General features: G+C 42.7%; 1 protein-coding gene across 1 annotated transcript in view; it reads left to right on the top strand.

Moving 5' to 3' along the window:
• Positions 1-13,319, top strand: part of ATP8B1 (ATPase phospholipid transporting 8B1) — a 94,209-nt gene that overhangs the window by 66,456 nt on the left and 14,434 nt on the right. Inside the window, exons 16-22 of the mRNA XM_087715354.1 lie at positions 1,334-1,522; positions 4,173-4,285; positions 6,121-6,285; positions 10,313-10,424; positions 10,587-10,662; positions 12,052-12,184; positions 12,930-13,218. Of these exons, the coding sequence (XP_087571480.1) occupies positions 1,334-1,522; positions 4,173-4,285; positions 6,121-6,285; positions 10,313-10,424; positions 10,587-10,662; positions 12,052-12,184; positions 12,930-13,218 (1,077 nt within the window). The remainder of the gene's footprint in view (positions 1-1,333; positions 1,523-4,172; positions 4,286-6,120; positions 6,286-10,312; positions 10,425-10,586; positions 10,663-12,051; positions 12,185-12,929; positions 13,219-13,319) is intronic.

Raw genomic sequence — 13,319 nt, 5'->3', positions numbered from 1 at the left:
CATAATCCCCTTAACAAATGTCTCACTTAGCAACATAAATTTTGTGTTGTGGTTGTAACTACCTGTGTCCTTTTTGCCACCATAGTTGTTCAAACCACATTCTGATGATAGGATATCCTGCCTGATAATCTGCTAAAATCTGGGGCTCAGAGGTGACTCTAGAACAGTGGTAGCGAATCTTTTCGGCACCAAGTGCCCAAACCGGAACATGCATATATGCATGTGCATATTTGCGCATGCATGCACCAGAGTGCCGGAAACCTTAAGACCAGCTGGCCGGTGCACATGCGCGCAGTGGCCAGATGCTCTTCTGGTTTCTGGTGTGTGCATGCAAGCTGCCCACTTGGCCTTCAGATTTCCGGTGCTCTGGCGCCCATGAAGCATGCCTGAAACCAGAAGAGCAGTTGGCGATGATGCCCGTGCCCACGGAGAGGACTCTGTGTGGCACTAGTTCGCCATCATAATTCTAGAAAGTCCTATATATCATTTCATGCCGTTTTGATCGCCACGATGTAGAAAAGATGTGGAGACTCTCAAAGAGTGCAGAGAAGAGCAACAAAGATTATTAGGGGACTGGAAGCTAAAACACATGAAGAACAGTTGAAGGAACTGAGTATATCTAGTCTGATGAAAAGAAGGACTACGGGAGACATGATAGCAGTGTTCCAAAATCTCAGGGGTTGCCACAAAGAAGGGGGAGTCAAACTATTCTCCAAAGCACCTGAGTGTAGAATGAGAAGCAATGGGTGGAAACTAATCTAGGAGAAAAGCAACTTAGATCTGAGGAGAAATTTTCTGACAGTTAGAACAATTAATCAGTGGAACAGCTTGTCTTCAGAAGTTGTGAATGCCCCAACACTGGAAGTCTTTAAGAAGATGTTGGATAGCCATTTGTCTGAAACAGTATAGGGTTTCCTGCCTAGGCAGGGGGTTGGACTAGAAGATCTCCAAGGTCCCTTCCAACTCTGCTATTGTATTGTATTGTATTGTATTGTATTGTATTGTATATTATTTTACCAATATGGAAAAGCCACATGTGCACAATGAGCCAATCCACATAAAGTTTGTGTAATACACTAATTAAGATACTGTTTTGGCCTGTGGAGAATCATGTACAAGTCCTAACTTGAGAGTTGTGACTCTCACTTAACTCATACTAGATTACAGAGGTTTTGCCACTTTGAGCTTCCAGGAACCAAGGTGGGTGATGATGAAAAAGTAAAAGAATGAATATATGCAATTAATTAATACTAGGAATGAGGTAAGTTTGTTAACTGCAGAATCAGTTTCCAAAGGATTTAAGGGTTTCTTATTCATTTTTTTTCCCATCAAGGTGAGCTCAACTATCATGCTGCTTCTCCAGACGAAGAGGCATTGGTAACTGCAGCCAGAAACTTGGGCTTTGCGTTCCTCTCACGGACGCAAAATACCATTACAATAAGTGAAATGGGAATTGTGAAAACATACGATGTGCTTGCCATTTTGGATTTCAACAGTGACAGAAAAAGGATGTCTGTTATCAGTAAGTCAACAGCTTTTTTCCAGTTCTAGAAAAAGGTAACCCCAGAGAGTTCTGTTTCAGGAAGAAAACGCCTCAGCTTGTCTGTCTAAAAAGGAAAATAATTAAAATAAATGATGTTCTGGTATAACTTCATACCAAACGGTCAGTGGTGGGTTTCAAAAATTGTTCGAACCTACTCTGTGGGTGTGGCGTCTTTTGTGGGCGTGGCTTGCCACCCATGTGACCGGATGGGAATGGCTTGCCGCCCATGTGACCGGATATGAAATTATGAATTAGCACTTAGGTCGGTCCAAGTAGCTATTCAGAAACTCTGGCATTGAAGCATGCAAGTCTTAAAGCTGTCAAATTACAAGATCCTTGCACCCCTAACCCTTTAGAAAAAAAAACTAGGGGTCTTCAAACCTGACAGCTTTAAGACTTGTGGACTTCAACTCCCAGAATTCCTCCTCTAGTCACGTTGACTCAGGAACTCTGGCATTGAAGCATGCAAGTCTTAAAGCTGTCGTCAAGTTACAAGATCCTTGCACCCCTAACCCTTTAGCAGTGGTGAGTTTCAAAAAATTTTGGAACCTCTTCTGTAGGTGTGGCCTGCTTTCCGGGTCCACTGGTGGAACCTCTTCTAACTGGTCCGGTAGATTTGACGAACCGGTTCTACCGAATAGGTGCAAACTGGTAGGAACCCACCTCTGCAAACGGTCATATTAGCTTTAAGCCTTACTTCTCCCATGCAGTCAAATTCCATGTTACCTAACTTTGGGATCATGAAGATGGTATCAGCTTAGCACGCAATGCCTTTTGCTCTTCATGTGCAAAGCAAAATAGATAGATAGTGTTTCCTAAGGGTAAATCACTATACCTATATAAAAAGGTAAAGGTTCCCTCTCGTACATAATGTGCTAGTCATTCCCAACTCTAGTGGGGTGGTGCTCATCTCCGTTTCAAAGCCGAAGAGCCAGCGCTGTCCGAAGACATCTCTGTGGTCTTGTGGCAGGCATGACTAAATGCCAAATGCCCATGGAAAAAATACCTCTCTTAACTGCCTTAATCAAATTGAGCTCTGTGAATCAGTTAAAGCAGAGGTGTCCAAACTTGGGAACGTTAAGACTTGTGGACTTCAACCCCCAGAATTCCCTAGCCAGCACGCCGGCTGGGGAATTCTGGGAATTGAAGTCCACAAGTCTTAAAGTTCCCAAGTTTGGACACCCCTGAGTTAAAGGGACTAAGAGCTATTTTTTAAAGAATTGGTGGTGACCCCAATTTCTGTATTTTCACTGTGGTCTTCTATTGTCTACATAGCAATAGCAATAGCAGTTAGACTTATATACCGCTTCATAGGGCTTTCAGCCCTCTCTAAGCGGTTTACAGAGTCAGCATATCGCCCCCACAGTCTGGGTCCTCATTTCACCCACCTCGGAAGGGTGAGTCAACCTTGAGCCGGTGAGATTTGAACCGCTGAACTGCAGATAACAGTCAGCTGAAGTGGCCTGCAGTACTGCACCCTAACCACTGCGCCAGGTAGTCTAGACAGGAAGCATGCCTAGTGAACCAATTTTACTTTATTATAAGGTTACATTAACAGAATCTTGCAAGTCTAAAATTAGATTTCACCCCATCACCTTTACAACCCAAGAACCTAGGGAGGTCTCTTCTTTTGCTATGCCCATACTCCTTTTGTGGGCTACGCTGCCTTTTATCCAACCATTCTCCTAACTGTGGCTCTTTCCCCTATTTTCTAAGGTCATTCCCACATACCGTTATGCGGCTTCCATATAATATCTTCTGGATACCTATAGAGAAATTAAAGGAAATGAATATAATTAACATTTTCTGCCCACAAATTGTTGGTGCCCTTTGCAGAGTTACTTTGCAAAGTAATTTTTTTGCTGATTGGTTCACCAATCTCTCCAAAGTTTTTGAAACGCACCATCTAATCAGTCACTTTCCAGAGTGAGAGGAATAGCATAAAAATTTAATGAATCTATCAATAAATCAGCTCTCCACTCCAGAATAACAATTGCCTCATCTCCAGCTGCAAACTATGCAAAAAGGAAATAAATTATCTTTTCTCCATTGGTCCTCTAATAAAAAAGGATCAACATGTACCTGATCAATATTATTCCAGCTCCCTTCACTTACAAGCTACTATGGAGAACAATTGCCATGATCTGAAAGAGTCAAAACAGCCCAGCTCAATCCAGCTTGCATTTTAAAGTGGACTCAGTGAGGTGGTGTACATTTGCACAATTTATGCAAAAATAAATCTGAGCATTATAAAGTGTTGTTGTTGGTCTCTGCAAAGCTGTCAAGCCACAATTCCCCTTAAAGGACCGGTAAACAGAATACCTGGAGCAGAATGAAGGAAAAATATCTGCCTATGGAAAAACAGCCTCTCAAACTCTGCAGGGCTTCATTATTTGGAAATTGAAAAGTCATTCTTCTTGCAGCTCAGCTAGAAAATAACTGGTTCACTTAATGATGATAATAAAGAAGTTCTGGAAATGATTCTGGAGTGTTGCAAAGATTACTGTGTGGCAATGCTTGAGTGGAAGACTTGCATGTATTTTCTGTAAAATATATCTGTTTTTTTAATAACTTAGCTTCAGTAAAGAAATGGTTCCTTTTTCAATTCTTTCTGTTTGCTTTTTTGTAGCAAGAGATCCCAATGGGACCATCAAACTTTATTGCAAAGGAGCTGATACAGTGATGTTTGAACGGCTGCGTCCAAGAAATCCTAACAAACAGGATACCGAAGATGCGTTGAATGTAAGTTGGAATATCTTACCAGGATAACTATTAAAACTAGCTATGAACTGAAAATTGTTTCAGTGTACAATAGCATTTTTCTGAGACAATATTAAAAGTCAGGCCCCTGAAGACAATGGATTTTTCTTCTACCAACATGAAATTGCAATGTTTTGATAAGTTTCTTGTTCTTACTTTTTTTTATTGTAGTTGTTGTTGTCGATTTTATACCATAGGTCCAGACTAAACATCATTAATATATTTTTTAATTTTTCATAGTTGTTTAGCCTGTACATGCCTCCATTGTTTTCCATTTAGAAAGTATCCAGTATTAATACAAATGAAAACGTCTGACTTTCTTACTTACCTCATGGCATGACTACTGTAATGCCTTCTATCTAGGAGCGCCCTTAACCTAGAAGCTTCATTTGGTCCACCAGGATGCAGTGGCACAAGCAGTAATAGATGTGCCTTGGTATGCCGTTCTAACAAACGGCATCACTATTTGGCAGCAGTGCCTCAGATAGAAAGTCCATACAGAGAATGGTAAAGACAGCCGAGAAGATTAAAGAAAAGCTCGCTTCCTGTTATTCAAGATACTGCTTATAAGCACTATGTGTTTAAAGCTCAAAGCATTGTTACAAACCCCACACACCCACTTTGTAGTCTGTTTCTGTTGCTTCCCTCTGGGGGGGGAGGTTTCAAAGTATTTCTAGCAGGACGACCAGATTCTGTAACAGCTTTGTTCCCTATGCTATCCGTCTGGTAAACTCTCAAGCTTTGTTTTTCTCTCCATGTACATGTATAGATCTGAACTAGACTGAGTTGTTCCTCTGTGTCATATAATATATGTGGATATATGGGTAAAGAGAGGGTCTTATTTTCTTTTGACCCCCAAAATAAGCACTTCGCCTTATTTTCGGGGAGGTCTTATTATTTGTAGGTACAGGAAGAGGCAAGTGTGGTCACCTCAGGGCTGCTGCTGTGTTGCAATGTTTTCGGGGAGAGCTTATTTTCAGGGGACGGCTTATTTTGGTGCATGCGCTCAAAAGCCCGATTGGCCTTATTATCCGGGGAAGTCTTATTTTTGGAGAAACAAGGAGTATGTGTGGGTGTGTGTAGGGGTGGTGTGTATGTGTATGTGTATATGTATGTGTATGTCTATGTGTATGTCTATGTGTATGTCTATCTTTTCTTCTGCGCATGTGTGAGGAACATGTCTGCCGAGTTCACCGCTTTCCCATCTGGGGAAACCCGAATCTGAAAGCTTCCTGGTTTCCCCCACCCAGTTGAAAGTTCAAGATCTTGCCCCCACACCCACAAGTCCATCACATGGTCCAATCTCCCACTGCCATGCTGGCAGCTTCCACCCATCCAGTTCCGGTCAGGTGCAAAGGTGCAGAGACAAAGGATGACCTTGGCTTTCTAGAAAGAATTTTGTTATGGCTACATATCATCTCACTCCTACACCCCCCCTCCCATTTTCCCACAATAGAAAATGCATAGTAGAATAATAGAAAGTGTGGCAGGCCAAAGATCCAAAAGAAAAGATGGCTGCAGGCCTGACAGAATGATTGCTAAGTGACCGGTCTTAAATCGAGGATTATCTGTCTATGCAGTTCTTCATTTTGATTATTGTTTGGTTTGCTTTGGTTTATTGGATTTATATGCCGCCCTTCTCCCAAGGACCTGACACAGTTCTTAAGAGTTGAACAGCGGATACAGTAAGTTTGATAAATAATAGTGATGATGATTAGGATGAGTGAAGATTCTTATATTTTATCCCCAAGGAGAATCTGTTCAGATCAGAAACAAATACATTCTTTCAACCACTGTTTTTCCCCTCTCTTTGACAGCTCTTTGCAAATGAATCCCTTCGGACATTGTGCCTTTGCTACAAGGAAATTACCCATTATGAATATGAATTATGGGAAAAGAAGTTCATGGCAGCTTCTCTGGCCTTAACAAATCGCGACGCGGCTCTTGACAAAGTGTATGAAGAAATTGAACAAAATCTAATTGTAAGTCTGATGGGGAACTGAGATAGGAGTTTTATTCTTTGACCTTCCATTTGATCTTGCAAGTGTTTCTTAGGAGGTCTATCCCTTTTATCACCTTGATTTTCCAGTCTGTACAATAGCTATAAAGGCACATATATTCTTTTTTTATTGTTTTATTATTATTTTGAAAGCATGTGAGTAAAGATAATATAAGTAAGAGATATAATAAAAGATGCATGAAAACAGGAAATAAGGTATGAATAATAAAACAGAGGTGTGTAAAACGATGGATCTGAGGCATTCATAAAAACTAATATATTCCAGCATATTACAGTATTAAGGATTATAACTGTCAGGCCCAACCCAAGAACAACATAGAACAATTCAGTCAAAGTTCAGTTCTTTATTTGCTCACAGCATATAGACAGAATCTTGCCAGGCAAAATCTTTGTTGCTTTTCCACAAGAGATTCTAGGGAGTGGCCATCCTAACTTTCTTCCTCTGCCTCCTATTCAACTCTGGGCTGGGATGACTATTTTCTCAACCCCTCCTTGAAATGTGCTTCTTCCTCCTTCCTGGGAAACTGCCACTTTACTTTAGTCCATCACACCACCACCTCCCCAGTGGTAGAATTCAGCAGGTTCTGATCAGTTCTGGAGAACCGGTAGCAGAAATTTTGAGTAGTTCAGAGAACTGATAAATACCACTTCTGACTGGCCCTGCCCCATCTATTCTCTACCTCCCGAGTCCTAGCTGATTGGGAGAGAATGGGGATTTTGCAGTAATCTTCCACTGGAGTGGGATGAGAATGGAGATTTTACATTATCCTTCCCCTGTCACACCCACCAAGCCCCTTTTTACAATCACTCCTGTACTGAAAACTTCTCTTCCCAAATACCATGCCTCCCCCTCCCCATTTCAATGGCAGCCGAAAGCAAGTAGTGAAGCAGAGGCTGACAGGTCATTTGATGATGCTAAGATAGCTGCTCTCTCTTTCTCTCAGGGTAACCTAACAAATAGGATGTTAATCAGATAGTGTTTGGTTGGGACATAAAAGAATAACGTAGTGTAGGAGGAAATAGGAATAGCACTTCGACTTATATACCGCTTCATAGTGCTTTGCAGCCCTCTGTAAGCGGTTTACAGAGTCAGCCTATCGCCCCCAGCAATCTGGCTCCTCATTTTACCATCCTCAGAAGGTTGGAAGGCTGAGTCAACCTTGAGCCTGGTGGTATTTGAAGTGCCGAATTGCAGCTAGCAGTCAGCTGAAGTAGCCTGCAGTACTGCACTCTAACCACTGCACCATCTTGGCTTAAAAATCCGTTCTGGTTCCAAGCCGGGAGAAGTGGGAAATAAAATGGAGGCTGGCTGTTTGGAAAGAAAGTTTCTGTTTATTTGGCTGTCAGAAACTTCAGAGACTAGATGGATCTTTATAGGGTTCTGATTGAGATGCTCCAGGAGGTTGTGCAATGTAGCGAGCCTTGTGTCTTTTGCTATTCTAATGATGGTGGGTTAATCCTATCATGTCCTAGACTCATGTCCTATCCTTAGAATTTGGGTGGAGAATGTAGATTTTAGGGGTCTTTGTTTTTCTACTTGTAATCCCTTCTGGGGCAGCTGGGCTGAAGTCATTTTGTTTATAAAGAGTTCAGGCATCTGTTGGAGGCTGGTTTACTATGCAGGAAGACTGGGACTGCTTTCTGCCTTTAATGGGGGAAATGTTCCCCCATTTCTCCTTTGAGTACATGTTCTATCCTGTCTCTTTTAATATTAAGAATAAAGAATATTTTAATCTGGGAAAAGGGGACTTCCTAGGATGGTGTAATAGTGAATATTATTTGGGTCCTGGATTAGGAGGCCTGATGGTACAGTGGTTAGAATGCAGTATTGCCCACAAACTCTGCCCACAGCCTGGAGTTCAATCAAGACAGGGTTCATCCTCCCATCCTTACGATATCAGTAAAATGAGGACACAGATTGCTGGGGCAATGTGCAAATAATGTTTGTACACTGTAAATTGCCCAGAGAGTCCTGTAAAACACTATGGGGAGGTATAACAGCCTAAATATTATTGCTATTGCTAAATTCCCATTCAGCTAGAGAACTCATTAGGGCCAATTACCTTCCTCCCAATCCATCCTATTTCTGGAGATAAAATTAGAGATACCGCCATGTAAAACCACTTGGGCATCAAAAGATACAGTGGGATATAAGTAATAACTAAATATTACCTAGGTACACCAATATCCATGGTCACATCTTTCCAACTTGTAGCTTTTCTCATGGAATGTCAGGATAGCCACTTTTAATATTTTTATAGTTTGTGTGAGTGATAAACCATTAATAGCTAAAATGTACCTACTGTATCCATCTATATAAATAAAAATGTAAATGTTCGTTTGTTCAAAATCTTAAATCTCTGTTCTTCACCGATTGCTTTGAAATTTTGACACAACATTGCATTCGAATACATGCATGTTTTTAGATACCTATATTATATAGATGTCACACCTGTGACAGGTGAAAACATGCTTTTTTGAAAACCAGCGCCATCTGTTGGACATAAAAGCAACACATCCTATACTAAATATTTCACGATTCCATTTCAATGTTTCCGATTGCATTGTTATATTGAATTTTCATAGATTTCAATTTATTTTCATTTTGATTTAATTATTTCGTGTGACATTGCATTGGAATTGAGCTGTGTCATTTACCATAGTGTTCATTTCGTGAGTATAGTATATTCAAAACAGTTCGGTCTCTCTCCAGCTTCGTCCCGACGGTCCCTTTATATGTGTTGCTGGGCTGCGGCCGCACCCCTTCCCCTTTCCACCTCTCCTCCGACGAGGTTCGGCCATTTTCACCAAGGGGAGCCAAAACCCTTCGGCCTCCCCCTGCCCTCTCTTCCCTCCCCTCCCACCGGGCCTTTTCTGTCTGCGGCGGGGCGGCGCCTGCGCCATCCCTCAGCTGCCTTCCCCTGCCCTTAAGCTGGTCTCCCCCCACCTAGCCCAGCTGAGCTCTAGAGGAGGCGAAGGCAGAGTGTCTCTTCAGCCCGGCCGGCCACGCATGCTCTCCACCCCCCTCACAGCGAGCCAGCTACGGCTCCCAAGGCGGCTCTGATGGGGCAGCGGTGTCAGCCTGAGGCGCAGCGAGGCTGGGGCAGCTGCTGGGTGCCCCATGAGGCGGTGTCTACAGAGACGTTGGCGTCTCTGGATGGGGCCACGGCCGGAGGGGGTTGGTTCGCACCACGTCGCCAGGGGCAGCTCCTTCCTCCTCCTCCTCCTCTTCCTGCTCCTCAGGGGATGCCGGCTGCCTCCTGTCACTGCTCAATAACTTCCACGAGGCCGAAAGCCCCAGTGCCATCTCCCCCCCAACCAGTCTCGCCCGGCCTAGCAGCCCCAAGGCCTGACCAATGGCAGCGCCCTCCCACTGCCCCACTACGCCCATGGGGGACACCCCCAGCCTCCCTCCCATGCTCGGGTCCCCCCGCCCATGTCCAGAGGGGCCCCATCCAGCCCATCCAGCTGCCTGTCATGGGGAGCTTGGAGGGCGCCAGGCTGGGGCCTGCGGAGCGTCATTCGTGGCAGCTCTTGCAGGGGCCACCATGGCTCACTTTCATGCAGGAGCCGCCTCTGCCGGGGGAGCCATTGTCGGTGCAGCGAATGGCAGGGCCCACCAGGTGGGCAAGACCCTCACAAACCTTACCACTGCTGTCAATGGCATGACCCTGCCCGGAGGGAACCACCCTGGAATGTTTCTTTCTTTGCATGATTTTGGTAAATGTGCCCAGTCCAACGTCTTTACAGCAATTGAAAATTGTTTCTCACATGGACAATTATATGTTGCGTTTTCTAGATCCGGCAAACCAGACAATCTCTATATCTGCACTGACAATGGAACAATAAAAAATATTGTATACCCACAAGCATTGTGAAATTAAACATATTAGAAACTTGCGCTTTCTCTTTTCTTTCTTTTCCATTTAACCAGACTGGGTCACAGCAACGCTAGTATTAAATAAACCTCATCTTTTCTTAATCTCCAGCTTTTAGGTGCCACGGCAATAGAAGACAAGTTACAAGATGGAGTGCCAGAAACCATCTCCAAATTGGCAAAAGCAGATATTAAGATCTGGGTTTTGACAGGTGACAAAAAAGGTAATTTATATAATCAGTTGCTGTTTATTTTCCCCAAGGTAAACTACCTATGGGCAGCAAATAATCCTAAAGTTTCTTTTTTTTAAATTGATGACTGAACATATTCACCTGCAATGCATGGGGGGGAAATGAGAAGATAAACTTGGCATTCTCCTCTTACAGAAACTGCTGAAAATATTGGTTTTTCCTGTGAACTCTTAACAGATGAAACTAATATCCACTATGGAGAAGACATCAGGTAAATTCTCTTTAATGCAAGAGATTACATTAAGAGTGGTCTGAATGATTTGATTCTAATAAGTGCTTTGGAGACCCCAGGACACAAACATAGAACCCCGGTGCATTTGCTGCAAATGTGCAGCAGCTTTGAGAAGTGGCAGATGCATGCTGTATCTTTGTATCTCTAAATATGCTCCCAGAATTAAAAGCCAAAATGGCCAGAGGCAGTTTAGATGAGACAAATAGCTGGTTGAACATTCTCAAAGTTGAAGGAAGCAGTCTGGGGCGGGGGTCTCCAACCTTGGTAACTTTAAGACTTGTGGACTTCAACTCCTAGAGTTCCTCAGCCAGCTGAATTGAATTGAATTGAATTTATTGCATTTATATGCCGCCCTTTTCCCCGAAGGCGGCTCACAATCCAAGTCAGGGAAGGGGGTACAGATAAGGGATAAAAAAGACGAACAGAACAATACACAATTTAAAAGCACACAACAACCATACCATTCGAGGGGGGGGGCAAAAGCTCTTTAGCCCCAGGCTTGTCGGAACAGCCAGGTTTTAAGGGCTTTGCGGAAGGCCTGGAGGGTGGTGAGGGTTCGAATCTCCACGGGGAGCTCGTTCCAGAGGGTCGGAGCAGCCACAGAGAAGGCTCTCCTCCGGGTAGTCGCCAGTCGGCATTGGCCGGCGGATGGAATTCGGAGGAGGCCTAATCTGTGGGATCTAATTGGTCTATTGGAGGTAATTGGCAGCAGGCGGTCTCTCAAGTACCCAGGTCCAATACCATGAAGGGCTGGGCGAATGGTAGCATTTTTTACTACTGATTCAGATGAACCAGCCCGAACCAGTAGCATTTCACCCCTGGTGCAGTACCAGAATAATATATGAGGTTGTGCTATTCTGATTTGTGTACTACAAATGGATCTTGAATGTGGAATTTTGCATTTTAGTCTTTCTTTTCCTACTTTCCATGGCAAATATACTTTTCAAAGTTTTAAAGAAGAAGTTGCTCATTCACTGTGGGATGAGAAAGAGGGTAGGTAGACTTATCACCTCCCCTCCTGCTGTTTCTCTGAATCAACTGAGTTGTTCATTGTTGTTATGAACCACAAGATGGTGTGCCGTCTCTGGAAGTTCTTGTTTGGGTGGATAACATTTTATGATGAAATCCAGCGATTACACAATTAAGGAATTTACTCACCTTGTAACTATCAAAATAGAGTAGGAAAACGGCAGTGCCCTCTGAAATATGTTGCATGCCTTAAACTGCAAAAAGCCATTTGCTAAATCCTCATGGTTAAGGATTTTAAAAAAACATACTTAATTCTGTTTTCAGTCACCATGACTTGATGGGTTTTTTTACACGATGAATTTCTAAAATCCTTCCCCACCCTTACCTCTCTTCCCTTAGTGCTCTTTTGCAAACAAGATTGGAGAACCAGAGGAACCAAATCGGGACATATGACAAATCTTCCAGCAGAGCCAATGAACCCTTTTTCGAGGAAGGCAAAAACCAAGCATTAATTATCACTGGATCATGGTTGGTAAGTGCTGGATTCTCACATCTGGGTCTGAGAGAATTGTCCCCAACCATTAATAATGGAAAAAGAAAAGGGTTTTCAACTTGGCACCATCAAGATGTGTTGAGTGCTGACCGTTTTGAGAAACGAGGGATTTTAAGATCTGAAATTCCTTAGAACTAAGGAGAAATTTCCTGACAGTTTGAACAATTAATCAGTGGAACAACTTGCCTCCAGAAGTTGTGAATGCTCCAACACTGGAAGTTTTCATGATGTTTTAGTTATCTTTGGATTGTCATCTCTCATAATGCTCATAACTGGTCTGTAGCTGGGTTTATAGAACACTTCTTTGACTAGGAAAGTTTTAAAAGAAAGAATTAATGTGATTATTGGGCCAATATTATTTTGTTCCAAACACACGTTCTCTTGAACTCAGTTTTGCTTATTTTTAAAGGGCATTTTTTTTACTAATAATAGATATCTGTCCTTTTGCCATGGTTAATTTTTCTCATGCCTTTGCATCATGTGTACCTCTGAGATGGGCAGATAAGAAATACATTTCCATATCCATCCATCCATCCATCCACCATCCATCCATCCATCCATCCATCCATCCATCCATCCATCCATCTACCATCCATCCATCCATCCATCCATCCATCCATCCATCCATCCATCCATCCATCCATCCATCCATCCATCCATCTATCTATCTATCTATCTATCTATCTATCTAAACATTTATAGAGATGATTATTTTTTTTTACAGAATGAAATCCTCCTGGAGAAGAAAACGAAGAAAAAGAAGCTCCTGAAACTGAAATTTCCCAAAACAGCAGAAGAGAAGGAAAAGCATAAGGAGACAAAGCGAAGAATAGACTTGTACAAGGAGCAACAGCAGCGAAACTTTGTTGATTTAGCTTGCGAGTGCAATGCTGTGATTTGCTGCCGAGTTACCCCCAAACAGAAAGCTATGGTGGTCGACCTGGTAAAGAGATACAAGAAAGCCATAACCTTGGCTATTGGGGATGGTGCTAATGATGTGAATATGATCAAAAGTAAGTCAGGCTTAACATTTCTTCTTGTTGTTGTGGGTTTACTGCATATAGTTGGGTTCTGTTTTCTGAAGAAGATAGAAAGATTTCAATCAATATATCTT

Source organism: Thamnophis sirtalis, unplaced genomic scaffold (genome assembly GCF_051295495.1).
Source record: "Thamnophis sirtalis isolate CommonGarterSnake01/CBP01778 unplaced genomic scaffold, rThaSir2_p1.2 scaffold_5, whole genome shotgun sequence".
Taxonomy (NCBI): domain Eukaryota; kingdom Metazoa; phylum Chordata; class Lepidosauria; order Squamata; family Natricidae; genus Thamnophis; species Thamnophis sirtalis.
Note: the sequence above shows the minus strand (reverse complement) of the source record. Positions and strands in the feature narration are given on the sequence as shown.